Source organism: Ceratotherium simum, chromosome 23 (genome assembly GCF_057802395.1).
Source record: "Ceratotherium simum simum isolate JZ-2026a chromosome 23, ASM5780239v1, whole genome shotgun sequence".
Taxonomy (NCBI): Eukaryota; Metazoa; Chordata; class Mammalia; order Perissodactyla; family Rhinocerotidae; genus Ceratotherium; species Ceratotherium simum.
Window position 1 is genome coordinate 10,695,294 of NC_141922.1, and position 27,388 is coordinate 10,722,681.

At 37.5% G+C, this 27,388-nt stretch overlaps 1 protein-coding gene across 1 annotated transcript in view; it reads left to right on the forward strand.

Moving 5' to 3' along the window:
- Positions 1 to 27,388, forward strand: part of DNAAF11 (dynein axonemal assembly factor 11) — a 92,375-nt gene that overhangs the window by 59,194 nt on the left and 5,793 nt on the right. The window contains exon 11 of the mRNA XM_014787951.2: positions 17,666 to 17,751. Coding sequence (XP_014643437.1) covers positions 17,666 to 17,751 — 86 coding nt within the window. The remainder of the gene's footprint in view (positions 1 to 17,665; positions 17,752 to 27,388) is intronic.

Genomic DNA, 27,388 nt, shown 5'->3' on the forward strand with positions numbered 1-27,388 from the left:
ATCTAATTTTTAATTTAAATACACATTACAAGTATAAAAAACGGCTTATTGAAAAAAAGCATTTTAGAAGTGCTTGGTTGACGATGCATAGAATGACTCAGAATAGTTCTGTTTTTTTTCTCAATAATAAGCTATGAATAACTTTTTTTTGAGGTGTATATTTTTAAAGATTTTAGACTACTATGTTAAAGTGACATTGACATGTGTTATCTCTGTCATTATTCCTTTAACATTATTAAATCATTAATTATTTCCTTTTACCCTTCCTTTTATATACCTCTATAATTATTCCTTTTAAGAGGTAAATAGTAAAAACAACCTTCGGAGAATGATTTCTTGCCCCAAATTAGTTGTTTTTCATTCATGAGTTAGGTGTTTACCAGGACTGTGAAATTCAAAGAACAAAAACTTTTTGGTAAAAATCACCAGAAGTTAAAAAACAAAACTCTAACCTCACCAATGCTTACTATTAAAAATATGTATTACTGAAAATTAGCAGCTGTGTAATTCCTATTGATTGAAACATTTGAGGTACTGAAGTTCAATAAACCGAGCTGTTCTGTATGTCTAGGTTTCTAACTCCCTGTGGAATTGTCTAAGTCTGGCCTGTGGTCTTAGAATTTTTTTAAAGCATGTTGTAAAAGTCAAGTAGACACTAGATACAATTTTGATGATTCATTCATAAAATAGTGTTGTCAATATTTGACATATTGATAACTTAGTACTTCCAGAAATATCTAATGTAGTCCTCAGTAGTTTATAATATTTGGATACTCTAAATTAATGAAAAGAAGGTCAGATTTGATGTTTGTTGTTGTTCCCTCTTTGTAAAGAATACTGTGAAGACCTGACCTACTTGATTGTGTCTGTGCTGTGAGGATTATATTGTTTATTTGTGGAAATTCAGTGATGAACTTTGTATACATTTTCCAAGGACACAAAATTTGGAATTGAATCCACAAAATGCTAAGATATTTTTTATTAGACACTCTATCAGCATTTTGTCATAGATGTCAAATTGATATTTTTCTCTTTCTTACCCTTAAATGAGGCTGGATCTATACAGACTGGGTGCTAATAGGTAAGTTGCATCAATTCTGTTCCTTGTCGCAGGGGTTCATGGCTAGTTTTCTGTTGCTCACGTGCCAGTGGGTGCTCCCAGCTCAGCTCCATATTCCAAGAGGCTTTCCCCTCGTGCTAGCTCTGCAAGGCCAGATCCTTCCCAATGTCTGCCACCAAGTCCATACACTGTGGATTGATGTGACACAGAAATATCACAATCCCTAGCATGCTGCCGGAACTCCTCTGTCTCCATCCACCATCCTTATAACTTGTGGGTACCACGTCTCCCAGAATGCCATCTCCTGCCGTACCTCCTCCACCAAGATGTCAAGGGTGGATGTCTTGTCTTGGCGAGAAGTGGTGAGTGGGGTAGTGGATGAAGAGGTGCTCTGGCTTTCTCAGAAATGGAGCGTCAGCGATAGAAGATCAACTGCCCAGGTAATAGAGGAGTGGGAAACATTCTGTGTTTCATGAGGTTTTTCTTAATCCTGCTCCACTGGGTAGGTGCATTACTTACTAGCTTCCGGCACTGTCTTAATCATTAGTCTTAGCTTTTGGAAGTGGTATAAAGAGTCTCAATCTGCAGTGTATGTAGCCTTTTATTACAGTAGATGTACCCAGTGAAGAAACATGGACTCATGGGTATCATCTACCAACCAGGAACTCACTCTTCTTCTTTGGATAAGAGTTAGTAATTCTTTTTTCAACACAGCAGCTAGAATGATTATTTTATAATATATGTAAATCAGACCACATCACATTTCCCATTTCAGTCAGTGTTAAAGGCAAAATTCCCTGATAACCTCCTCCTGCCATTATCCCTCTGACATCAGCTTGTACCACTGTACCCTTTGATCACTCCAGCCACGAGCATCCTTCTACCCCAGGGCCTTTGCACTTGCTGTCCCCTCTGCTGGAATGCCCTTCCCCTGGATATCCTCATGGTTTACTCTCTCATCTCTTTCAGATTTCTGTTCAAGAGTCATTTTATCGGTGAGATCTTCCCTGTTCCCCATATTTAAAAAGCATCTCCTCCTCTACCACAGCATTCTCTATCCCCTGTTCCTGCTGTATTTTTCTTCATAGAATGTATCACCACCTGCAAGTCTATGTATTTAATTGTTTATTTCTTTGTCCCACTCCCTCAACAAGAATTTAAGCTTCATGAGAACAGAGATTTTTGTCTGTTCTTGTTACTATTGTGCCACTGGCACCTAGAACAGAGCCTGGCAAAGAGTAGGTGTTCAATAAATTTTTGTAATGAGTGAAGACATTAAATGCACCTTTAAAATACATTTTAATATTTAGAACATGAATCTCCCCTAATTACTCTCCTTCCCCAACCATTTCCTCATTATTTTTTCATGTGTATTATTCCAGGTTAACTTTAAAATAATTCTATCAAATTCTGCCTCCAAAAATGCCGTTGGAATTTTTACTGCCATCCCCATTTAGAGGAAGTGGAAAGAAATGACTAAAGGAATGGGCTCTGGAGCCAGAGAACCTGGGTTAAATCCTGATACTTCTACTCAGCAGCTGTGTGACCCTCGGCAAATCATTAATCCCTCTGTGCCTCAGATGTTAATAATAATTCACACCTCAAAAGGTTGTTTTGAGAGTTATAGAAATTAATATGTGAAGCACCTAGCAGAGCATTTGGAACATAATACACACTGCATTAATATTTACTGTTAATTAATACTATTCATTACTAGTAATTAGTATTGCCAAGTAAATTAATCTTATTCATTCCTATCAATCAATATTTTTTATTCTTGAGATTGCATTGAATTTATAGATTGTTATGGGAATGAATTGAAATATTTACATAACCAAACTGTATACAATAATATATTTCTTCCATTTGTTACTTTTATGTCCCTCAGAAGTTATTTTTTTTTTTTTAGTTTCCTCTCTATAGCTGCTACATATTTTCTAAAGTTTAGTATAGGTATCATACGTATGGTTTTAGTTCCTAGTCTGAGTAAGATTGTTCCCCATCACATTTTCTAAGAGTTTATGCTTTCAGTGTATTTTTGTGAATGTGCGGTCAGACCGAGTTGTATGTACATAAACACTCTTGTCATCATCAGCCTGGAATGTTTGGCGTATGATCTCTTCACAGCCCAACTTAGCAAGATTTAACTGAAATTTTGCATTCGCTGAGAGGCTTTCAAGTCATTAAATTAATCTCCCATCTAGATTCCCAATTGACAAGTTACAGGAGCGCTCCAAGAATATGCTTCGTGATTTCCTTTGGGTGTTCTTTCAGAATAATTAACTGCGATTAAGGATGTTGACATCTGAACTGAACAGCAAAATATATGCACAACTTCAGGTGATGAACATCTTCCTGGATTCTGCTATATTGAGCACAGGAGGTGAAGGTCACATATTAAGGTCAATATTATAGACCATGATTCTAAAGCACACAGTCTCAGAGTCCCTTCTCCTTTTCAGTTGGACTTATGTTTCTCAGTACTTTCTCTCTACCCGTGAGGTACCCAACATAGGCTCACTTTTATTCTCTGATTGCTGATTTCAGGTGGGTCTATAGTGAGGGCTGCCTGGTCGTCTCGCTAAGTTTTCCTGTTCTATTCATAATTCTACTTTTTTAGAACATTATTTCTCATCCTCAGCTCATTCCTAAAAATTCCAACACTGAAAAAGTAGAAGCATCAAAAGATAATTTCCACATACTCCACCCATCATATCTTCCCTCCCTTGGCCTGCTTGGCAGACCTGATGCCAGGAATGAACTGTCTGCAATCTATCCAAACTTGCCAGATGTCTGTTGGATCCTGTTTCCACTTGCCTTTAAAAGACTATTTTTTTCCATCTGACAATTCTTTGTTCTCTCTACTTCTTCAGCGAATTTCTCCTCTCTGCATCTTATATCAGAAAACAGGCTGAAACATCTCCTTTCTTAAAAACACAAACAGTACAAAATAGAAACATCCCCCTCTATGTATTGCCCTGATCTGCTTTACAGCAAAACTCTTCAAACATCTATATTTGCTGTTTCAATTCTTTTTTCATAATCTCTAACACCAACTCCGATTAGGCATTCATCTCCTCTCCAAGCCTGCTCCACGGAAACATGTCTTTCTGAGGTCTCCAATCATCTCCACGTTACTAAATCCAGCAGTTGGCCCTCATCCTCTTCCTGTTTGCCCTTTCAGCAGCTTTCTACATCATAAATCGGTCCCTCCATTTTTCAACCCTTGTTCACTTAGCATACAAGGCTTTCATTTGTTTCTCTTCTTATGTCATAGATACTCCTGCTCCCTGGATGTCCTCTGCCACTGGATGCTTCTTTGCTGGTTCTTTCTCATATCCAGACCTCTGAAAGTTGGCATGTCCAGTCATTCAGTTCTGGGACCCCTTCACTTCTCTATTTGTACTCATTCCCTACAGAATCTCATCAAATCTCATGACTTTAAATAACATCTCTAAAGCCCCTTCATCTGCTAATTGCCAACTAGGTAATTAGGAACAACAATCACACTGAGGAAAATTTGGGAAGATGGACTACATATTTTAAAAGTATCTTGATAGTATCAATAGCTAATGAGATAGTGAGCAATTACTGTCCACTGATCCAGAAGGAATGGCTGAGAGGATAAACCATGCTTTCAGTGACCACATGGGAGTGAGAAGAAAAAAGTCAAAGTACAGAGCCTGCCATGGGTGGGGACTCTAGTAAACCACGCCCACTTTGGGATGTGACTGAAGAATTGTAACCTAGGAGTAAGGTGAATGAGAAGTCAGCCAGTCCTCAGATAATCTTGCAGCCTACCTAAGTGACTGTTGAAATGACCCTAAAACTGGGCCTTGAACTTGAGTGAAAGTGGTCTCAGATGAGTACAACCTACACATGCCTGGCAAAACCCAGTAAAAATCCTCTCCAGAAGAAGTTAACATCATCCATGGACTCAAATTATTTATTTGAGAAACATCTATTCAGTTCTATTCAGATAGAGATAGATAGACAGATAATAGGTAGATGATAGATTAGATAGATAGATAGATAGATAGATAGATAGATAGATAGATAGATAGACAATAGGTAGATGATAGATAGATAGATAGATAGATAGATAGATAGATAGATAGATAGATAGATAGATGATAGGTAGGTGATAGATAGACAGATAGATAGACATAGATAGTCTTAGCTCTTAGTGATAGATAAATAGCTCTTAATAGATAGATAATTTTTTCAAATAAGTACGCATCATGCAATCAAAGTGTAACTAGGTACTCACAGAGACATGAGTAGGATTCAGTAGAAACACAATCAGTGTTTCAGAATCTGGTTATGCCAGGTTGCCACTCTTCCTTCTTGAGAGAAACTTGCGAGTCTCATGGCTATTGTAGACATTAAATTGTGAGAGACAGACTGAAAACGTTGTTTTAATTTGGGGTTTCCCAGAAGTGGAACCTAATGTGGGAATATGAGCACAGTAGTTTATTGGGGAAGTAAGGGAAGGCTGGTCAGGAAGTAGGCAAGGGAAGGCAGCCAGTAGAGAGTGCTCTGTTAAGCCAGCAAGCCCCACGGGAAAGCTCTCAGTGGGAGATGGTACAAAACACATACCTCAGGAGAACTCTACCTGAGGGTGGTGGAACTGGGATGGTGGTATACCAACCCCTGAGAATGTTCGGTTGCTGGCTGCTCCCTGTTTTGGGGGGTGGGGGGTGGAGGTGGTATAAACTCCCCAGCACTTCTGAACTATTGCTGGCGTAGAACAAGCAAGAATAATCACGAACTTTTTCATATGAATGGAGGTTATTTCCCACTGACACTATCTCTAGTAAGATTGTAAAAGGATATTTTCTTTTCTTTTTAAAACATCATTATCATCCTTGGTGTTTGTCCTAACTAAATAAAATATCATTCTCAATTTTAGGCTGTGTGATGTGGATGATCCTCCATGGGGAACTGTCACATAAGATTGCACTTTACAAGTGTAAAAAAATTTTGAAGAAACCATTTGATAGTTAGATTTGTTCTACTTTTATTTCAAAGTCATGTAACTGTCTTATGTGACTGTAAATGTTGATTTTACACATAAATATCAGTAACTGCACCATTAAAAATTTCCCTCAGGGGCCGGCCCGGTGGCGTAGTGGGTAAGTTCGTGCGCTCCGCTTCGGCAGCCCGGGGTGCGCAGGTTCGGATCTTGGGCACGGACATACACACGGCTCATCAAGCCATGCTGTGGTGGCGTCCCACATATAAAGTAGAGGAAGATGGGCATAGATGTTAGCTCAGGGCCAGTCTTCCTCAGCAAAAAAAAGAGGAGGATTGGCAACAGATGTTAGCTCAGGGCTAATCTTCCTCACCAAAAAAAAAAATTTTTCCTCAGACAACTTGGTTATCTTTGTAATCAAAGCTAGTATTCTTATCCTTCTTATTTTTCTGATCAGTTTTTCCAAAATTTAAATTTTCTTTGCTGCCAATTATGTATTTATTTGAGATAGAATATACCTCAAAAATGTTTGACTTATACAGGTATTTTTATCTGTTCAAAGATTTTTAAATAATGTGCCAATGGTAATTTATATAGTTTCTAATATTGTGGATTAATGACCTTTTTTTAAATAGAAAAAAGACCTTGTTTTCTTTAAAGAATTTTTTTTAACAGATTCAGTGATTTACATGCTTTTCTCTATACAGTCAATCAGAACACAGTTAAGAAATAATGAAGTTATTAAAGTATCAACAATAAATTTAGATATATATATAAATTTCCCCTAATGCCAGAGGAAAATAAAGAAGTCTTATTGATTCTAAAGTTTTGTGTTAATAATATTCCTTTCTGGGAATCTGAACTTTGCATATTTAAGATTCAACACCAATATTATGGATAATTAACTAGTAAATATAAACACCAGAAATATGTAAGAAGATGGACAATTTACAAGTGACCCAATTCTTCTGAAATTGATGCAAGGATTGCTGGACAATAGCAGTCTATTTGAATTGTAGGGCTGGGCCTCCTTGCTGAGTACTCTTCACCCCTGAGTAACTGAGTCAACTCCACCACCCCTCCAAATCAAATAATTGGCTTACGTCAAGGCAGGTTGGTACCTAATGGACTTAGACAGTTTGGAAGTTTTATGAAGAAAAAAAAAAATGGGGAGACATTTTTAGAAATTACTTATGAGGCATGGGTGAAGACATTAAATGTGTATACTTTAGCAAAATGATGATGGAAAAAAGACGTGCTGCACCCACAAATAAATTATATGGAAGTTATTAATATTAGATGAGGGAGTTATTTAGCATGTTTGGGTTGCCACAATGAAGAAGTAAGGTGCTATAACTCAGAAATAGAAAAACTTTCTGCAAAATTCTGAAAACTTTAGACAATTAATGAATTATTAATTAATCAATTAAAATATTTATTCAATTCATCCAAGATTTATTAAGCACTTAGTATGAATAAAGCACTGGGTGAATTACTGTGGAAGAGGAAAAAAAATGATATGGGTCTCTCAGGTCCTTCCTGCCTCCTCGTCGAATCCAGTGACCTTCACCCCCCACAGACTCAGGTCTGCCCTTGCCCCAGTTTCTAAGTCTCAGTTTCAAACAGGCTCAGACTCTTCTTAAGAAGAAGACTCTTCTGCTTAAACTTCTGCTTAAACTTGAAATTATGTTGTTGGCTCAGAGACTAGTGTCATAGTCTTAAGTGCTGGAATCTTCTATGGCTCCCCAAATCCCTTTTCCCCAATTAGACCCAGCACCAACAGGGCCCAGCGTGCATGAAGCTTCAGTATGTAGTACTCCTGCCTCTTCCCCATTTGTAGACATAATAGGCAAGAATAGGCATCTCCACTGTGATTCCATTCATTCAGATAGTCCATACATTTTAATGAGCACCTACTGTGTGCTAGGCACCTGTGGTAGGTTCTTGAAAATGCAAAGAAAAAGGAAGACTTGCACTGAATTAGATACTCCAGGGATATCTTGTTGCAGAGTTAGGATTGAGGCTATGATAGCTTCGTGATATGTTACCTTGAACTGAAGACCTAATGAGGGATTTTCATTTCCCAGTCTTTGTTACATCCCTCACCCATTACCCCTCTGCTACTGAGACCCTGTCGTCTTTCTAAAGCATTTCAATAATCTTACAGAAATAGTCGTAATTGTTTTGAGTAGGGTTTCAGAAAGTTAATATTTTCCATGGAAGACGTAGTGAAGATGATATAAAAAGAAAATTATGTGATTTATAAAACTCAGATTAAAACATGAAAATAGGAGAATTGTAAGTGGGGAGAACAAACATATAAACACTTTCTCTTTCACGACCCCCAAATGTATACATTACACTTTATTCACATTGATACTTAATATAAGTATTTTCAGGAAAAATAAGTAGAATTAAATAAATATGTGTAAATTACAAAGGTCATTAGAAAATAAATGCAAACAAAAGTGAACAGTTACATGAAATAGAAAAACACGAAGAAGGAAACTTAAAAAGCAGAAAATCTGTAAGAAAGTAATAGATGTAAAATCAATTATGCCCTCCACCTTACAAGAACACACCTGAATCTAAAAGACACAGGAAATGTGTAAAGAAAAGAATGGATAAAGCTATATTAAGTGAATGCAAGCAAAATTAGAGTAGTTATGGCAAAATTAAAATCAGACTTGGTAGAATTTAAAGCAAAAAAGCATTAAATGGAACAAGGATTATTCTATAGTAACAAAATAATTTATAATAAAGATCAAACTGCCTTTTATTCATTATATTGTACATTATTGAAGGGTATAAAGCATAAGGTCTTAGAAATACAAGGAAAAATCAACAGGATCAGCTCTACCTGAAGATTTATGACCAATTTCTGTCTTTGATAGATATGATCAGCAAAAAGTAAGACTTGATTATTTGAATAATATAATTAAGATAGTTTTAAAAGTTCACAATAAAATCCTATCAAAACCTTATTTACATTTCTTAAGGAAAAAATTATGGAAATTACATTTAATTAAAAGTCAATTAAAATAAAATTGAGTATAAAATATAAAGTAAACCAACAAATAAAATTGGGAAATTCAAAAGACTGTCCTAAAATACTATTAAACCACAAAGGAAATAAAAAATGTAATTATTTATTATTTTGAAAATAAAAAACATAAGTATTAGTGAACTATGTAGGTTTTAGAATCAAAGACACTTGATATGCACCTGCCAAATGACAAGCCAATTGAATGCGTAATCGGCATCATTAACTTAAAATGGGCAAATGAACCCGTGATTTCCTTCTGCAGACCTGCTCCTCCCACAGTCTTCCCTGTCCCAGAAAATGGCACCGTTATCCACCCAATTGTCCAAGTCAAAGATTGGGGGGCTCCTTGACTTACTTCTTATCCTCACAACCTACATCTTGTTGGTACTCCCACCCAAATATATCCTCAATTCAGTTACTTATCACCACCTCCCGGCCTCACCCTTGTCCAAGCCAGTGTCATCTCCCAACCGATCCGCCTCATCTGAACCTCTCCCTGTTTTCCCTGCTTCTGTTCTTTCCGCTCTTTGATTCTCTCTCCATGCAGAAGCCAGAGTGACCTTTTAAACAAATAAATCAGATCATTTTATTCTTCTACTTAAAACCCACCAATGGCTTTCCATAGCACTTGGAATAATATTCAGTTCCTTCTTGTGGCCCTGAAGGCTCTGTACGAGCTGGCTTCTGCCTAGTTTCTGGCATCTTCTTCTTCCACTTTCCTCCTCTCATTATATTCTGAACTCAGCTTTTTTCTTTCTTCCTGGAACACCATAGCCTCATTGCCCGCCCCCCCGGGAATACTTGTTTTTTTTCCTGCTAGGAGGTCTCCTCCCCTTTTCTTTTCTCACCTGTCTTCTTTGTATCATGTAGGTCTTAGCTCAAATGTTACCGTTTTCACAGGCACTTTTCCTGGTTATCAGCTAACATGGCCAGTCGCTTTCACTCAGTCATCCTTCTCAGCCATATTACCTGGCTTATTACCTGGTTATTATTAAGAAATGACCTTACTTGTTCAGATTTGTACGGTTTCTCTTCCCCTATCTAAGTGTAAGATTCGTGATAGTAGAATTCGGTTACTTATCACCATCTCCCCGCCTCATCCCTGTCCAAGCCATTCGACGTCTGGAACAGTACCTGTCTTCCAGTAGGTACCAGATAAGTGTTATTCGAAGAATGAAATCCCAAAGCTACTTATTCATACCTAATCATGACTTATATTTTTTGAATATTTCTCCCAGCCAGGTACTTGCTTATTTTTTTTAATTAGATAATAGGATGAAGTGTTTAGCTTTGATTAATTCTAATGTGAATTATTTCTGTTTGGGTTGTTGCTTCCTATTTCCTGTTGCTGACATCTTCAGCTTTACAGACATTCTCCTGTTTTCTTCTAGAGGCTTTATCATTTAGCTTGTATGTTTAGGTCTATGATCCATTTCCTATTAATTTTTATATAAGATATGAAGCAGTTGTCAAGGTTCATTTTTCTCCCATATGGATAGGCACTTCTAGCATCAAAAGATTTTACTCTCCCCACTGAATTGCTTTGTCACATGTGTAAAAAATCAATTGCCGTTTTAAGGAAGCCTCTCTTTCTAGCCTTTGTCTCTTGTTCCATTGATCTGTTCATCCTTATGCCAATACCACATTATGTTGATTACTGTAGCTTTATAATAGAGCTTGAAGGCTGTAATTGCTCAAACTTCTTTCTTTTACATGATCATTTTGGCTGCTCTAGGTCCTTTGTATTTTTATATAAATTAAGAATCAGCTTGTCAATTTCCGTACAGAAACCTGTTGGGGTGATGACTAGGATCGCACTCAGTCTTTAGGTCAGCCTGGGAAGAACATCTTAACTTTGTTGAGTTTGCCAATTTATGGTCGTGAGGTTTCTCTCTATTAGGTGTGTTGAAAGTTCTCTTTCAACAGCGTTTGTAGTTTTAGGTGTAGAACTTATGCTTTTGTTAAAATTACTCCTAAACATTTTATGTTTTTTGTCACCATTGTAGATAAAATTATTTTTTCAATTTTTTATTTTTTCAATTATTGGCCACTAGTATACAGAAATAAAAGTGATTTTTGTGTATTGAGCTTATTCTATTCTCATAATTACTTCTAGTAATTTTTTCATAGATTGCTTAGAGTTTCTTATCTTAAAAAAATCGCGTCATCTGTGAATAGTTTTACTTCTTACTTTTCAAACTTTATTCCTTATTTATGGTTTATTTACTTATTTATTGTTGGAAAGCGCCTCAAGAGAAAGCCCAGACAATCATAGGGCTCACTTCATTTATTTCCTTCTCTCATAGATCACAGTCCTGCACTGCCCGTTGTCCACTGTCAGAAAACAGCTATTAGATTTATTTTTGTTCAGTTTTCCAGTTGTTTATGGCAGTAGATCAAATCTAGTACCAGTTCTTTCAACATGGCCACAAGTGGACTTTGCCTTAATTTGAAGCATGTTTTCACTGACAGGTTTTCTTTTTTGTTGTTTGACATTTTAAAGATGCTGTTGCATTGTTTCTAAAAGAGAAGTCAGCAATAATTCCTACTTTTATCCGCTGTATATAATGTGTCATTTTTCTCTGGCTACTTTCAAGATTTTGTCCTTATCACTTATTTTTAAACTGTATTTTTTTTCCTTATCCAGCTTGGGGTTCTATTAGGTCCTTAAATCATTATACGTATGCATTTCAACAAATTTGGGGTGTTGTCAGCCATTATTTTTTTAAGTATTTGTCCTACCCAATCTCCTTTTGTCTCCTTTTAAGACTCGTACCAGATATATGCTGAACTGCTTGATATCGCCCGCCTGTCACGGAGGCTTTGGGTGTTTTTAAAAATATTTTTCCTTCTGTTATTCAGATTGGATAATTTCTACTGACCTATCTTCCAGTTTACCGACCCTTTCGTTTGCCATCTCCATTCTGCTGATATTTCTATTCAGCGAATTTTTTTTTAATTTCAGATGTTGCACTTTTCAGTTCCGAAATTTCCATTTAAAAAAACATTTCTATTTTTCTGCTGAGATTCTTGATATGTTTATTCATCATCTAATTCCAACAACTGGATCATCATGTGGTCTGATTCCTGTTTTACTTTGCTGTGAAGCCAGAAACATTTTCGCATTTCTTCATGTCTAGTAATTTTTTATTGTACCTAGACACTGTAGATGATATATTGTAGAGACTCCATATTCTTTTATCTTTCAAAATTTCTTCTCTCTGCCAACATGTAATCCCGGTCTCATAGGAATATCGGGAGGTGGGGGGTTAAATAAAATATGTAAAATATCTAGCATAGGTAGGCATGTGCTCAACACATTGTCGGGGTCTAATAAGTAGTTGCATGTCTCTTCTCCCTCTGGACTCTCATGTCTTATGAGCTTCCTAAGGGAAGGTTCTGGGTCTGAATAATCTTCGCCATGTGTTTGTTGAATTATGTTAATCAGTTTTATTTGTTGAGACCTCAACATGTTCTTTCGACTGAGTTAAACAACTAAATCACTGAGAAAAAAATACTGCAAAGGTCCCCATCACCTCTTGTGTGAAGTCCAAGCACCTTCAAATAAAGTCTCCCAAAATCTGACCTCTGCCTAGTGCTTCAGCCTTATTTCCACCTATTACCTGCCTAATATTCTGTTCTAGTTTATGTGGTCATTTACCTTCCTGTCGTTGTTCATGCTTTTTTCTCTCCCTGGAATGTTCTTCATCTCCTGCATGACCTTCATCTTCTGACAAATTCCTACCTATTCTTTAAAATTCATATAGAACCTCACATCCTCCAGTAAGCTCTCTTTGATCCCTGCTCCCCAGGCCACTCAATATGGATCTCTCCTTTGGGCTTCCATTGGAGTCTCTGCATATATCTATCAATTTCACTTTCTTCAACGTATTTTCACTGCTTATGTGTCTTTATCCCTCATGAGATAATCAGGGATAATTTTTTAATCTATCATTCCATATCTACCACTTGGTCTTATGCTTGGCACATAATAGACACTCAGTAAATATTTCTTTGAGAAGATTTAATGGAGGTAATAGTTGAAACCATGATACGAAGTGAAAATCCAAGAGCAAAAGAAATTTACTTCTGATTTTTATGAATACTATTATTTAAGAAGTCAGGGTAAATTCATAGGAAAAAGTTAAGAAGATGATTGTTTTATATTTTCTTTCTCAACAAATATTTCCGGTTATATTCCTTTTTCTTTGTCCATTCACTCTTTTAATTTACCACTAGCAAGTCTTCATCTGAAATAGAGTGATTGTTTGCTCATTCTTATTTAACTTCATATAAATAACTATTGAGCCGTGTGAAATCACTGTTTTGTAGGTCAAAAATAGTCAGATATTGATAATTTCTAGGGGTCAACCTAAGTATAAGGGTTAAGAGCTAGGTTTCTCTCCTTTGCATCTGTTTACTATATTTTTACACAGCTCACATAGTCTCAGTTTCTTAGTAACTTTACAGTTGGAAAAGCAACCACATGCCTTTTGTTAAAGTAAATATAGATTGTCTCTGTGTGGGGTGCTCCCTCACAAAGGAATGAGACTGAATCCCAGGGTACTATTTAAGCAAAGCCTGGAAAGTCATGTCAGGAAAGCCTTAGAAGGGACTTTTGCATTCCATAGAAAAGTGGGCTCAATCACCACCTCCATGTTCACTTCCAACTTTTAGCTGTATGACTCAATGAGAGTTAAAATAATGTAACAGCATTAAAATGTTAATTTGTACTGTCGTGCCTATACCACAATTGAATTTTCAAGTAGTTGATTATATTCTCTCTATGCATTCAGGAAACCATGAGTCCCACATTATCTAATTTATTAAAAGTACTCTGGCCCTTACAACTTTTCCATTAGTCACCCCTAAACACACTTAATACAGATGAATAAGATGTTCAGGGTTAATGAACATCACTTCCTAGAGGAAGAGTGACACTGGGACTGCAGGTATGGTGGGAAACCAGATGTCAGTACCTCAGTGCCTTGAAACTCTGAACCTGTGATGCTCTGCTTGGGAAAATCAGATCTCTTATCGGAACAATTTTACCTGCTGTTAATATAAATATTGGTGTTAAGATGAATTTTGGTGTTAATGTGAATGTTGGTGTTATAATATTTTTATTACTACTGATTTCTTAATTCCTTCCAACTTTTAACTTAAAAGAATCTTTGAAACTAAATAAGCTGAAAATATATTTTAAAAGTAAGAAACACATTTAGATTCTGATGCACAGCAAATTCCCTATGAAGAAAAGTTCCAAATTTGTGATTCTATTTGCATTTCCATAAACACAGAGAATCTTTGTCTGAGCTTGCTATGTGACAAATAACAGTGTTAGAAACGGGGTGTTTTAAGTCTCTAATTATGCATATGCTTCCATTCTTGTTAGTGCATTTACAACGTGAAGCAATACAAAACTTGTACTTTTGGCTCAAGAGCTTTTTTCTTAAAGCTGACATTTTAATGAATTTTAACTAACGTTGGCCTCATTTAACGTAATTTAAATATTAAAAAATAAAAAAGTGGCTAAGATGCCATTGCTCCCCAGGAAGCAGATTCTGAGATGGAGATGAGGATGTGAAATGTTTGTTAAGGAGTTCTCTAGGGATGCATGCCTGTGGGAGGGAGGGGGGAAACGAGGACTGGGGAAAGGGAAGAGTTGAGCTACAGTGCAGCCCCAACAAAGGCCTCAGCCAGTGCCTCAGTGAGCTCTGTGGCTGACATGGTCCTTTCAAGTTGTCCTGAGTCAGGCTAAGGGAGCAGCCTTAGACCCCACATTGATCAAAGAGGTTAGAAGGTAGGCTCCGGGCTCGCACACTCACATAGGAGTTCCAGGTCCCAGGCATGTCAAGGAAGGAGCAGAGAGTTCCAGAACTGAAAAAGCCATGTGGTCAAGGACCACAGATGAATTAGGGGTAACTGGTATGGACGGATGTCCTTCACCCCTAAAAAGGATCCAGAAGCCCACACACACATTTGGGGCCCACCTTTGTGATCTTCTCATCTCTCTGGCTTGGTCAATATAAGTTAAAATTACTTAAAATTAAATAAAATTAAAACTTCAGTGTCTCACTTGCACTAACCACATTTCAGATGCTCAGGAGTCCCATGTTAGCACAGAACATTTACATATACCAGGCAGCCCCATCTCTTGGAGGTCCCGCTGCCTCCCTGAGACACTGCAGGAGGAAGTCGCCAGTTCTCATTACCCTAACATCTACGACCTTTCTCTGCTTCCCTCAACTGGGAGGCATCTCTAGTCTCCTCAATTCTATCTTTCTTTTCTTTCATATTTGACGTTAATATGGCTTAATAAGCCAGAACTGGAATCAATAGCAATTGAAAAGTGTTTCCATTCCCTTAAGGATAGGCCAGGAAGGTGGGGGAAATATTAGTATTCATCGCACTAGTTCAGTTAAAGGAAGAAAACTATTTAGGCTTTCATATTAAAATAGTGTAAACATTCATACTCTACCACACTAACATCCGAAAATATAACATTGTTGGCCACCAAAAAGTTAATGGAAAACAATAAAATTATGGCATGAAATATATTTTAATACACAGCAAATAAAACATTTTAGAATTAGCTTGCTCCAAAACACTGTTTGGTGATAATAAAAACCTTCTTTGTTGGGTGAGCCTTTCCATGAGTCACCTTCTTTAATTATTCAGCAAACATTTCATTGGTGGCTTTGGTTGTTGATTTCTTCCATAATATTCTTCTACAAGTTTTTGTTATGCAGACAGTAGTTTTTTTAAAACATTTCTGAACAAACTCTTCCAGACTTGAAATTTAATGTCTTTAGTACATGGAGTATTCATTGTTTTTTTCTTCTGGAGTCTCAGCAGAGACTGGTTTGTGCCATTGCACAAACCATTTTTGATGCTTAAAGGTATTTTTCCAAGGCAAGTGTTCAATATATATTAAAAGGGAGGTGTTTAATCAGATCATCTCTTTCTGCATGGTGCATAGGCCCTCCCATGAGGTGTATGGGAAGGGAGCTGAACTAAATCACACATATATATGCAGATTGAACTTTTATAAAATATGATGGAAAAATACACAACTTCTCTATCTGAAAAAACTGGTTCTTGTACCGCCACAAAGAAGGATTGCCATCGAGGGATGGTTATCCAGACTAGGATTCATATGTTCATTTGTTCATTCATCATCATTTATTGAAACATACATGTGATAAACAATGGGCTAGGCTTTTGGGGGTTCTGACCCATGGAGCATACAACCAAGAATCACTAGTCAAATGGGAACCAAAATACCCCATCTGTTAATTTGGTTAAGTGCCCAGCACTCCAATGCAAAGGTCTAGTAAAGACTGGATTGGAGAATCTGCTTTAGGATTGAGGCTAACCCGAGCTCCTAACTCCCTTTACAAATACGGATGGTGAGTCCAGCATGCTTGCCTGAGCTAGCAGATGGGAGTGGGGGTAGTGACTGGGCCTTCAACGTCCAAGCCTAGTCTTTCTGCTTCATCAGTAGCATGGATCCGACCACTGCTGTGCAACGCATCAAGTCTCAGGCAGAAGAGAGAAGGAATGGCAGATGTTCCTCACCTTTCAGAGGAGTGACTCTGCCCACCACTGACATGTGGCCAGTAAATGAGTCATTTCCCCACCAAAGAGAAGCTGCTGACACAGGTTGGGGGAGAAATGTAAACTCACTCCAGATCTCTCTCTTTCTTGAAAAGAAAGGGCAGAAGCCCCCACGTTGCTCAGTGGACCAAGGCAGCATGAGGAGAAGAGTTTTAAAATTCCTTCTCTCCACCAACAAGTAATCCCTGTCTCATAGGAATATTGGGGCACGGGGGTTAAATAAAATATAAAATACTTGGTATAGGTAGGCATGTGCCCAGCACATTGTCCAGGTCTAATAGGTAATCGCACTTTCTCTTCTCCCTCCACACTCTTGTGTCTTATGAGCTTCTTGTGGGAAGGTGCTGGGTCTGAACAATGTTTTCCATATGTTTGTTGAATTAAATTGATCAGTTTTATTTATTGACACCTCAACATGCTTAGCATTGAACTTGAGTTTAAAAGAAGTAGCAGAATTACAGAATTTTTCAGACCAAAAAGGGACCATCAAGATCATATGTAATTCCCTCATTTTACAGAGGAAGGAACCCAGGTCTGGTGAGCTGGGAGGATAGGGATTCTGGCTTCCAGCTCAGAGTGCTTTCCGCTGCAGCACAGTCACTGGACGCTCCTTAAAGAAGCTTAATGGGTCTTAATCACATCTGGATGCCTAACACCCCAAAAAGTGTCTGGCATGTTGTTAGCTCTCAGAAAATATTTGTCAAATGAATTGATTCACCATATCCCCCTGCTTGGCCTTTGGCAAATGAAGTAGACCTCGTGGCTTTGCAAGACTATTGCAAACAGATATAATTTATAATGTAAGCTTCTCATACCACAGATAGGGGCTTAAATTTAGACTCTTTCATAGAATATGTAGTGAAAATGCAAATTTTTAGCATCTTAAAAATCTATATAGTGTATATGTTTGAAGATATATCAGAGAGTAATGTACCACTTAGTGTGTGTTGTATTTTTGTTTCAGGTAGACGAAGTAATCACAGTTTGTCGAGGAACATCCAAGTGTGTGAAAAGTACCTTGGACAGCAGCAGAGAGCGAACAACCGAAAGGTACCACTCTCCAGGCGGCTTTAGCTTATTGTAGCCTTCTCTTCATTGTCATTTGGTGGCTAGAATGCACCTTCCCAAAATATACAGTTATTTAAAGTTAAAAATGATTCATACCATGAATGTTAATGTTTATTCCCAAAGCTCAGACTCTTGATTTGTAGGGCTCTTGGTCCCTATAAAACAAATCTGTGTGCATATAGTTCCCCATTTCTTGTGATAATAGTAATGAGTGGTGACATCAACAGCGATGACTGCTCTGACATCTCCTGAGCACTTGCTTTGTATCAAGCACTGTTCTGTGTGCTTTACCTTTATTAGCACATTCAACCCTCACAACTAATCCTTGGTTTACAGATGGGGAAGATGAGGGAGAGAGACATTTAGAATGTCCGAAGGTCTTGTAGCTGTGACATGTTGGGACAACCATGCTGAGTCCAGCCCATACTGCGGCTTGCACTGCATCCCTTTTATGACCCACATGTCACTTCACAGATTCTAAGAGTCTCAGGGCATCAAGGGCCAAGAGGCGCCATCTGTGCTCTCCGGTCAACCTCCTAATCATAGGTCATCTTCCAGGCTTTGCTTAAGCTTCTTTCCCAACAAGACCCTCCTTCTTTCAAGAGAATATTCATCCCGTTCCCAGTGTTCCCCAATGTTAGAAAGCTTCTCTTTGATTCCTCACTGAAGACCTAGCTTTGCCCCCAGGAGACTCAGAACAAAGCCCACCTCTTGTAAGCCGTGACATCCTTTAAAGTATTTTGGACAAAGCTCTCATGATTTCCCAGTTCTTCCTTAGAATGAACTTCCCAGTTCTTTCAAGTTTCCTTCTACTTGTCATGGTTTCCAGACTCTTACCATCCAGATGGCAAAATCTATTTTGAACCAAGGCAAACTATCTTTGTGATACTAATATATATGCTAGAATTATCATTATAAAAATACCTGAACAAGAGTTATATTTATGTCTTGCGTAATACAAGCAGTCAGGCATTCGTACATTCAAAGACAACTGTCGAAGTTTTGTAGAGATTTTCAAGCAGGGAGTTTGCTTGAACAACAGGTATGGAATTGAATTCCTACTGCAAAGTGGGTTGCTGTTTTTAACCTTGGAAATCCACTCTCATATTTCCCAGCTTAGTGATTTCCATTTCAGATACATATGTAATTTACAGAGATCTGAGGGTATTATGACTATTATGAATATTCACGGTTATAATTAAGCCCCAGCAGCATCAACATACGTAAAGAGCCTGAATCTAATTTGTGAGGAGTCACAGGGATGGGAAACCGAGTCATTGCAAATGGTTTGGAGCTGGTTTTCAGACCCCAGGAAAACCTCCGTTAACTGTGATTACACTTGAGGATTAGCGATGTCTTAGCACAGTTCTTCACAATAGTGCCGCCTAAGTATTTTTGCAAAGCCTTTCTTTTTCATTTTCCTTACTGAGAAATGATCACCTCACAACCATACATAAGATATCTATATGAAGGTTGTTTGTGATGCTCCTTTATCACTGACAAACTTCACGATCTACATTTTCTCAGCCTCTGGCTGGGCAACCCCATAACCACACAGCTGCCCGTTAAGGCTGCACATGGGAAAAGGTCAGGCTGGTGGTTAGTTTGAGGGAAAGAAGGACACAGGTGCAGCCGTATATTGGGAGGACCAGAATAGGCCCTCAACCCCCTCACAGACAGAGTGGTCCTTTTCTCATGCTGTGGAGATGGAGTGAATGGAAGGAGAAGAGCAAATGAAGCAAGGTTTTGTTCATGGGAGCAGACAGGATCATATTTTGGGGGGAAGGTAACTGATTCAGTGAACTCTTGTGGTCCTGTGACACTGTACGTGACAGAAGACACACAACTTCCTCAAAAATGGATTTATTGAATGTTGTCTACTCTGTGCTATATGATGCTATGCATTATCTTATCTTTAATCCTCAAAATAACTACAAGATAAATCCTATGATTCCTAATGTACTGAGGTTCAAAGAGGCTGAGTAATTTGCCCAAGATGACAAAGTTGCTAAGCGAGTAGTGGAACCAGGATTGGTCCATTCTTGGGCTTGCCTTCTTACTCTCTTCCTGATGTCCTTTTTTTTTCAAATAGATTTTCTTCTTTAGAGCAGTCTTAGGTTCACAGCAAAATTGAGTGGAAGGCACAGAGGTTTCCCATATATCCACTTCTCCTACTCATGCATGGCCTCTTCCATTATCAACATCCCCCATCAGAGTGGTACATTTGTCAGAATTGATGAACCTACACTGACACATCACCATCACTCAAAGTCCATAGTCTACATTAGGGTTCAAACTTGGTGTTGTTCATTCTATGGGTTTGGACAAACGTATAATGACATTTATCACCCATTATAGCATCATACAGAGTAGTTTCGTTGCCCTAAAATTCCTCTGTGCCCTACCTGTTCATCCTTCTCTCCCCACTAACCCCTGGCAACTAATGATCTTTTTACTGTTACCATAATTTTGCATTCTCCAGAATGTTATATAGTTGTCATCATACAGTGTATAGCCTTTTCAGATTGGCTTCTTTCCCTTAGTAATATGCATTTAAGATTCCTCCATGTCTTTTCATGACTTGATAGTGCATTTCTTTTTATCACTGAATAATATTCCATTGTCTGGGTGTACCACAGTTTATTTATCCATTCACCCCTTGAAGGACACCTTGGTTGCTTCCACTTTTGGGCAATTATGAATAAAGCTGCTATAAACATCGTGTGCAGGTTTTTGTGTGGACATAAGTGTTGTTTTTGTGTGTGTGTGAGGAAGATCAGCCCTGAGCTAACATCCACGCCAATCCTCCTCTTTTTGCTGAGGAAGCTGGCCCAGGGCTAACATCTATTGCCGATCCTCCTCCTTTTTTTTTTTTTTTTTTTTTTGCCTCCCCAAAGCCCCAGTAGATAGTTGTATGTGGTAGTTGCACATCCTGCTGGTTGCTGTATGTGGGACGCCGCCTCAGCATGACTGGACAAGCAGTGCGTCAGTACGCGCCTGGGGTCAGAACCCGGGCCGCCAGTAGCAAAGCGCAGGCATTTAACCGCTAGGCCAGGGGGCCAGCCCCCTGGACATAAGTTTTAACTCCTTTGGGTAAATACCAAAGAGTGCAATTGCTGAATCATATGACAAGAGTATGTTTAGTTTTGTGAGAAACTGCCAAACTGTCTTCCAAAGTGGCTGTACCATTTTGCATCCCCATCAGTGGTGAATGAGACTTCCTGTTGCTCCACATCCTCACCAGCATTTGGTGTTGTCAGTTTTCTGGGTTTTGGCCATCTTAATAGGTGTGCAGTAATATCTCCTTGTTGTTTTAATTTGCATTTCCCCGATGACATATGATGTAGAGCATCTTTTCGTATGCTTATTGTCAACTGCACATCTTCCCTAGTGAGGTGTCTAAGAAGGTCTTTGGCCTATCTTTCAATCACATTGTTTGTTTTCTTATTATTGAGTTTTAAGAGTTCTTTGTATATTTTGGATAACAGTCTTTTATCAGATGTCTTTTGCAAATATTTTCTCCCACTCTGTATCTTGTCTTGTCATTCTCCTGAAATTGTCTTTCACAGAGCAGTTTTTAATTTTAATGAAGTCCAGCTTGTCAATTATTTCTTTCATGGATCATGCCTTTGGTGTTGTCTCTAAAATGTCACCATACTGAAGGTCATCTGGGTTTTCTCCTATGTTATCTTCTAGGAGTTTTATAGTTTTGCATTTCACGTTTAGGTCAATCATCCATTTTGACAAAGTTAATTTTTGTGAAGGTTGTAAATCTGTGTCTAGATTCATTCTTTTGCGCATGGATGTCCAGTAGTTGCTGCACCATTTGTTGTATTGCCTCTGCTCCTTTGTCAAAGATCAGTTGACTGTATTTATGGAGGTCTATTTCTGGGCTCTCTATTCTGTTCCACTGCTCTACTTTTCTATTCTTTTGCCAATACCACACTGTCTTGATTTCTGTGGCTTTATAGTAAATCTTTAAGTTGAGTAGTGTCAGTCCTCCAACTTTGTTCTTCTCTGTCAATATTGTGTTGGCTGTTCTGAGTCTTCTGTCTCTCCATGTAAACTTTAGAATCAGTTTGTCAATATCCACAAAGTAACTTGATCAGATTTTGATTGGGTTTACATTAAATGTACAGATCAAGTTGAGAAGAACTAACATCTTGACAATATTGAGTTTTCCTATCCATAAACATGGATGTCTCCCCATTTATTTAGTCTTCTTTGATGTCCTCAATCAGAGTTTTGTAGTTTTCCTCAGAAACCAGAAGTCACCTCATGGTATCTTTTAATGAACAGAAGATCATATTTTTAAAATAATCAAAATCATATTTCAAAATAATCAAAATTATTAAACTTTTTTTATGGTTAATGCTTTCTTTGTCTTGTTTTAGAAATCCTATCCTACCTTGAGGTCATAAAAGTAGTTCCTTATGTTATAAGGCTTTGTAGTTTTTCCTTTAACATTAAGGTATAATCCTTCAGGAACTGATTTTTGTTTAAGGTCTGGCAGTTTTTTTAGGAGATGACAACTTGATTTTTTCCCATGTAGACACCCTACTGTCCCTTATTAAAAGTTTATACTTTCCGTAATGATCAGCAAGGCCACCTCTGTCATAGATCATGTGTCTACATATGTGTAGGTCTGTTTCTAGATTCTATTCTGTTCTATTTACATAGTTTTATAGTAAGCTGATAATTATTAGGAAAAGTCCTCTTGACTTCTTTTTCTTCTTGAAGAGTTGGCTGTTCTTGGCCCTTTGTGCTTCTATATAAATTTTAGAAACAAATTGTCATGTTTCTCACACACTCACACACACAAGTGCATTGGGATTTTGTTTGGAATTCTATTGGATGTATAGATCAATTTAGAGACAACAATCCTTATAATATTGGCACCTCTCTCTTTTTTCAGTCTTATTTGGTATCTCTCAGTAAAATTTTACTTTTCCCATGAATATACCCATGTTTTATTAATTTTTAGGTGTGTGATATTTTTGATACTATCACAAATATATTATGTTTTGTTTGTTGCTAGTATATAGATTTGCAATTTGTTTTTACTGTGGTAAAATACACATAACATAAAATTCACCATTTTAATGATTTAAAAGTGTAGAACTCAGTGGCATTTAGTATATTCACAATATTGTGCACCGATCACCGCTGTGTAATTCAGTTTTGTGCTTGATTTTGCACCAGGAAACCCTGCTAATCTCTCTTATTATTTTATTCATTTGTCTGTTGGTTCTTTTGGATCTTCTATATATCTATATATTTTCTATATATCTGTATATCTTTTGGATTTTCTGTATAGTGAAGAATGCTGGCTTTCTTTCTTCCCAATCCTGTACCTTTTCTTTCTTTTTCATGCCTTGCTGTGTAGGGAAAGACTCCAGTGCAGTGTTGTCTGGAGGGTGACAGCAGGCATCTCTGTCTTATTGCCGGTCCCAGAGGGCACATTCTCGACACTTTACTGTTAAGTCTGAAACACTTTATTTAAACGTAGTGAGTGTAGTGGTTTTATAATTCATGCTTCGTATTCAGTACCTGAAGTTTCTGTGTTTCTGTGTCTGTTCCCATTGCTTCTGCTGGTTCTCACATGCAAGGCCCTTTTTCCCAGAGTGCTTCTTTTTTTTTTTTTTTTTTATTGCAGTAACATTGGTTTATAACATTGCAAAAATTTCAGGTGTACATCATTGTACTTCTCTTTCTGCATGGACTACATCATGTTCACCACCAAAATACCAATTACAACCCATCACCATACACATGTACCGAATTATCCCTTTCACCCTCCACCTTCCCCCCTTCCCCTCTGGTAACCACCAATCCAATCTCTGTCCCTATGTGTTTGTTTATTGTTGTTATTATCTACTACTTAATGAAGGAAATCATACGGTATTTGGCCTTCTCCCTCTGACTTATTTCACTTTGCATTATACCCTCAATGTCCATCCATGTTGTCACAAATGGCTGGATTTCATCGTTTCTTATGGCTGAGTAGTATTCCATTGTGTATATATACCACAGCTTCTTTATCCATTCGTCCCTTGATGGGCACTTAGGTTGCTTCCAAGTCTTGGCTATCGTGAATAAGGCTGCAATGAACACAGGGGTGCATGTACCTTTGCAAATTGGTGTTTTCAAGTTCTTTGGATAAATACCCAACAGTGGAATAGCTGGATCATATGGTAGTTCTATCGTTGATTTTTTGAGGAATCTCCATACTGTTTTCCATAGTGGCTGCACCAGTTTGCACTCCCACCAGCAGTGTATGAGAGTTCCCTTCTCTCCACATCCTCTCCAACACATGTTGTTTCCTGTCTTGTTAATTATAGCCATTCTGACAGGCGTGAGGTGATATCTCATTGTAGTTTTGATTTGCATTTCCCTGATAGTTAGTGATTTTGAAGATGTTTTTCTGTGTCTGTTGTCTATTTGTATATCTTCTTTGGAGAAATGTCTGTTCAGGTCTTTTGCCCATTTTTTAATTGGGTTGGTAGTTTTGTTGTTGTTGAGATGCATGAGTTCTTTATATATTTTGGAGATTAAGCCCTTATCAGATGTATGGTTTGCAAATATCTTCTCCCAATTGTTAGGTTGTCTTTTTCGTTTTGTTGATGGTTTCCTTTGCTGTGCAGAAGCTTTTAGTTTGATGTAGTCCCATTTGTTTATTTTTTCTATTGTTTCTCTTGCCCGGTCAGATGTGGTGTTAGAAAAGATGTTGCTAAGACCGATGTCGAAGAGCGTACTGCCTATGTTTTCTTCTAGAACTTTCACAGTTTCAGGTCTTACATTCAAGTCTTTAATCCATTTGGAGTTAATTTTTGTGTATGGTGTAAGGTAAGGATCTACTTTCATTTTTTTGCATATGGCTATCCAGTTTTCCCAACACCATTTGTTGAAGAGACTTTCTTTTCCCCATTGTATGTTCTTGGCTCCTTTGTCAAAGATTAGCTGTCCATAGATGTGTGGGTTTATTTCTGGGCTTTCGATTCTATTCCATTGATCTGTGTGTCTGTTTTTGTGCCAGTACCATGCTGTTTTGGTTACTATAGCTTTGTAGTATATTTTGATATCAGGGAGTGTGATACCTCCAGCTTTGTTCTTTTTTCTCAGGATTCCTTTAGCTATTCGGGGTCTTTTGTTGTTCCATATGAATTTTAGGATTCTTTGTTCTATTTCTGTGAAAAATGTTGTTGGAACTTTGATAAGGATTGCATTGAATCTATAGATGGCTTTAGGAAGTATGGACATCTTAACTATGTTAATTCTTCCAATCCAAGAGCATGGAATATCTTTCCATTTCTTTGTGTCTTCTTCAATTTCTTTCAGAAATGTTTTATAGTTTTCGGTGTACAGATCTTTCACCTCTTTGGTTAAATTTATTCCTAGGTATTTTATTCTTTTTGTTGCAATTGTAAATGGGATGGTATTCTTAATTTCTCTTTCTGCTACTTCGTTGTTAGTGTACAGAAATGCAACTGATTTTTGTATGTTGATTTTGTATCCTGCAACTTTACCATATTCGTTTATTACTTCTAAAAGTTTTCTGGTGGATTCTTTAGGGTTTTCTATATATAAAATCATGTCATCTGCAAATAGTGACAGTTTCACTTCTTCCTTTCCAATTTGGATCCCTTTTATTTCTTTCTCTTGCCTGATTGCTCTGGCTAGGACTTCCAATACTATGTTAAATAGGAGTGGTGACAGTGGGCATCCTTGTCTGGTTCCTGTTCTTAGAGGGATAGCTTTCAGTTTTTCACCATTGAGGATGATATTAGCTGTGGGTTTCTCATATACGGTCTTTATTATGTTGAGGTACTTTCCTTCTATACCCATTTTATTCAGAGTTTTTATCATAAATGGATGCTGGATCTTGTCAAATGCTTTCTCTGCATCTATTGAGATGATCATGTGATTTTTGTTCTTCATTTTATTAATGTGGTGTATTACGTTGATTGATTTGCGAATGTTAAACCATCCCTGCATCCCTGGAATAAATCCCACTTGATCATGGTGTATAATCTTTTTAACGTATTGTTGTATGCGATTTGCTAGTATTTTGTTGAGGATTTTCGCATCGATGTTCATCAGTGATATTGGCCTGTAATTTTCTTTTTTTGTGTTGTCCTTGTCTGGTTTTGGTATCAGGGTAATGTCAGCTTCGTAGAATGAGTTAGGGAGCTTCCCCCCTTCCTCAATTTTTTGGAAGAGTTTGAGAAGGATAGGTATTAAGTCTTCTTTGAATGTTTGGTAGAATTCACCAGGGAAGCCGTCTGGTCCTGGACTTTTATTTTTGGGGAGGTTTTTGATTACTGTTTTGATCTCCTTACTGGTGATTGGTCTATTCAAATTCTCCACTTCTTCTTGATCCAGTTTTGGAAGGTTGTATGATTCTAAGAATTTATCCATTTCTTCCAGATTGTCGAATTGGTTGGCATATAGTTTTTCATAGTATTCTCTTATAATCTTTTGTATTTCTGAGGTGTCGGTTGTAACCTCTCCTCTTTCATTTCTGATTTTACTTATTTGTGCCTTCTCTCTTTTTTTCTTGGTGAGTCTAGCTAAAGGTTTGTCTATTTTGTTTATCTTTTCAAAGAACCAGCTCTTGGTTTTATTAATTTTTCTATTGTTTTTTGGTCTCTATTTCATTTATTTCTGCTCTGATTTTTATTATTTCCCTTCTTCTACTGATTTTGGGCTTTGTTTGTTCTTCTTTTTCCAGTTCCTTTAGGTGCATTTTTAGATTGTTTATTTGAGATTTTTCTTGTTTGTTGAGATAGGCCTGTATCGCTATAAACTTCCCTCTTAGAACCGCTTTTGCTGTATCCCATAAATTCTGGCATGTCGTATTTTCATTTTCATTTGTCTCCAGGGATTTTTGATTTCTTCTTTGATTTCTTCGTTAACCCAGTCGTTGTTCAGTAGCATTTTGTTTAATCTCCATGTATTTGTGGCTTTTCTGATTTTCTTCCTATAGTTGATTTCTAGTTTCATACCGTTGTGGTCAGAAAAGATGCTTGGTATTATTTCAATCTTCTTAAATTTATGGAGACTTGTTTTGTGGCCTAATATGTGATCAATCTTGGAGAATGTTCCATGTGCATTTGAAAAGAACATGTATTCTTCGGTTTTTGGATGGAATGCTCTGTATATATCTACTAGGTCCATCTGTTCTAAGGTGTCGTTTAAGGCCAATGTTTCCTTATTGATCTTCTGTTTGGATGATCTATCTGTTGGTGTAAGTGGAGTGTTAAAGTCCCCTACTATTATTGTGTTACTGTCTATTTCTGTTTTTATGTCTGTTAATAATTGCTTTATATATTTAGGTGCACCTACATTGGGTGCGTAGATATTTACAAGTGTTATATCCTCTTGTTGGATTGTTCCCTTGATCATTATGTAATGCCCTTCTTTGTCTCTTTTTACAGTTTTTGTTTTAAAGTCTATTTTGTCTGATATGAGTACTGCTACCCCAGCTTTCTTTTCATTGCCATTTGCGTGGAGTATCTTTTTCCATCCCTTCACTTTCAGTTTGTGAGTGTCTTTAGGTCTGAAGTGTGTCTCTTGTATGCAGCATATATATGGGTCTTGTTTTTTTATCCAGTCAGCC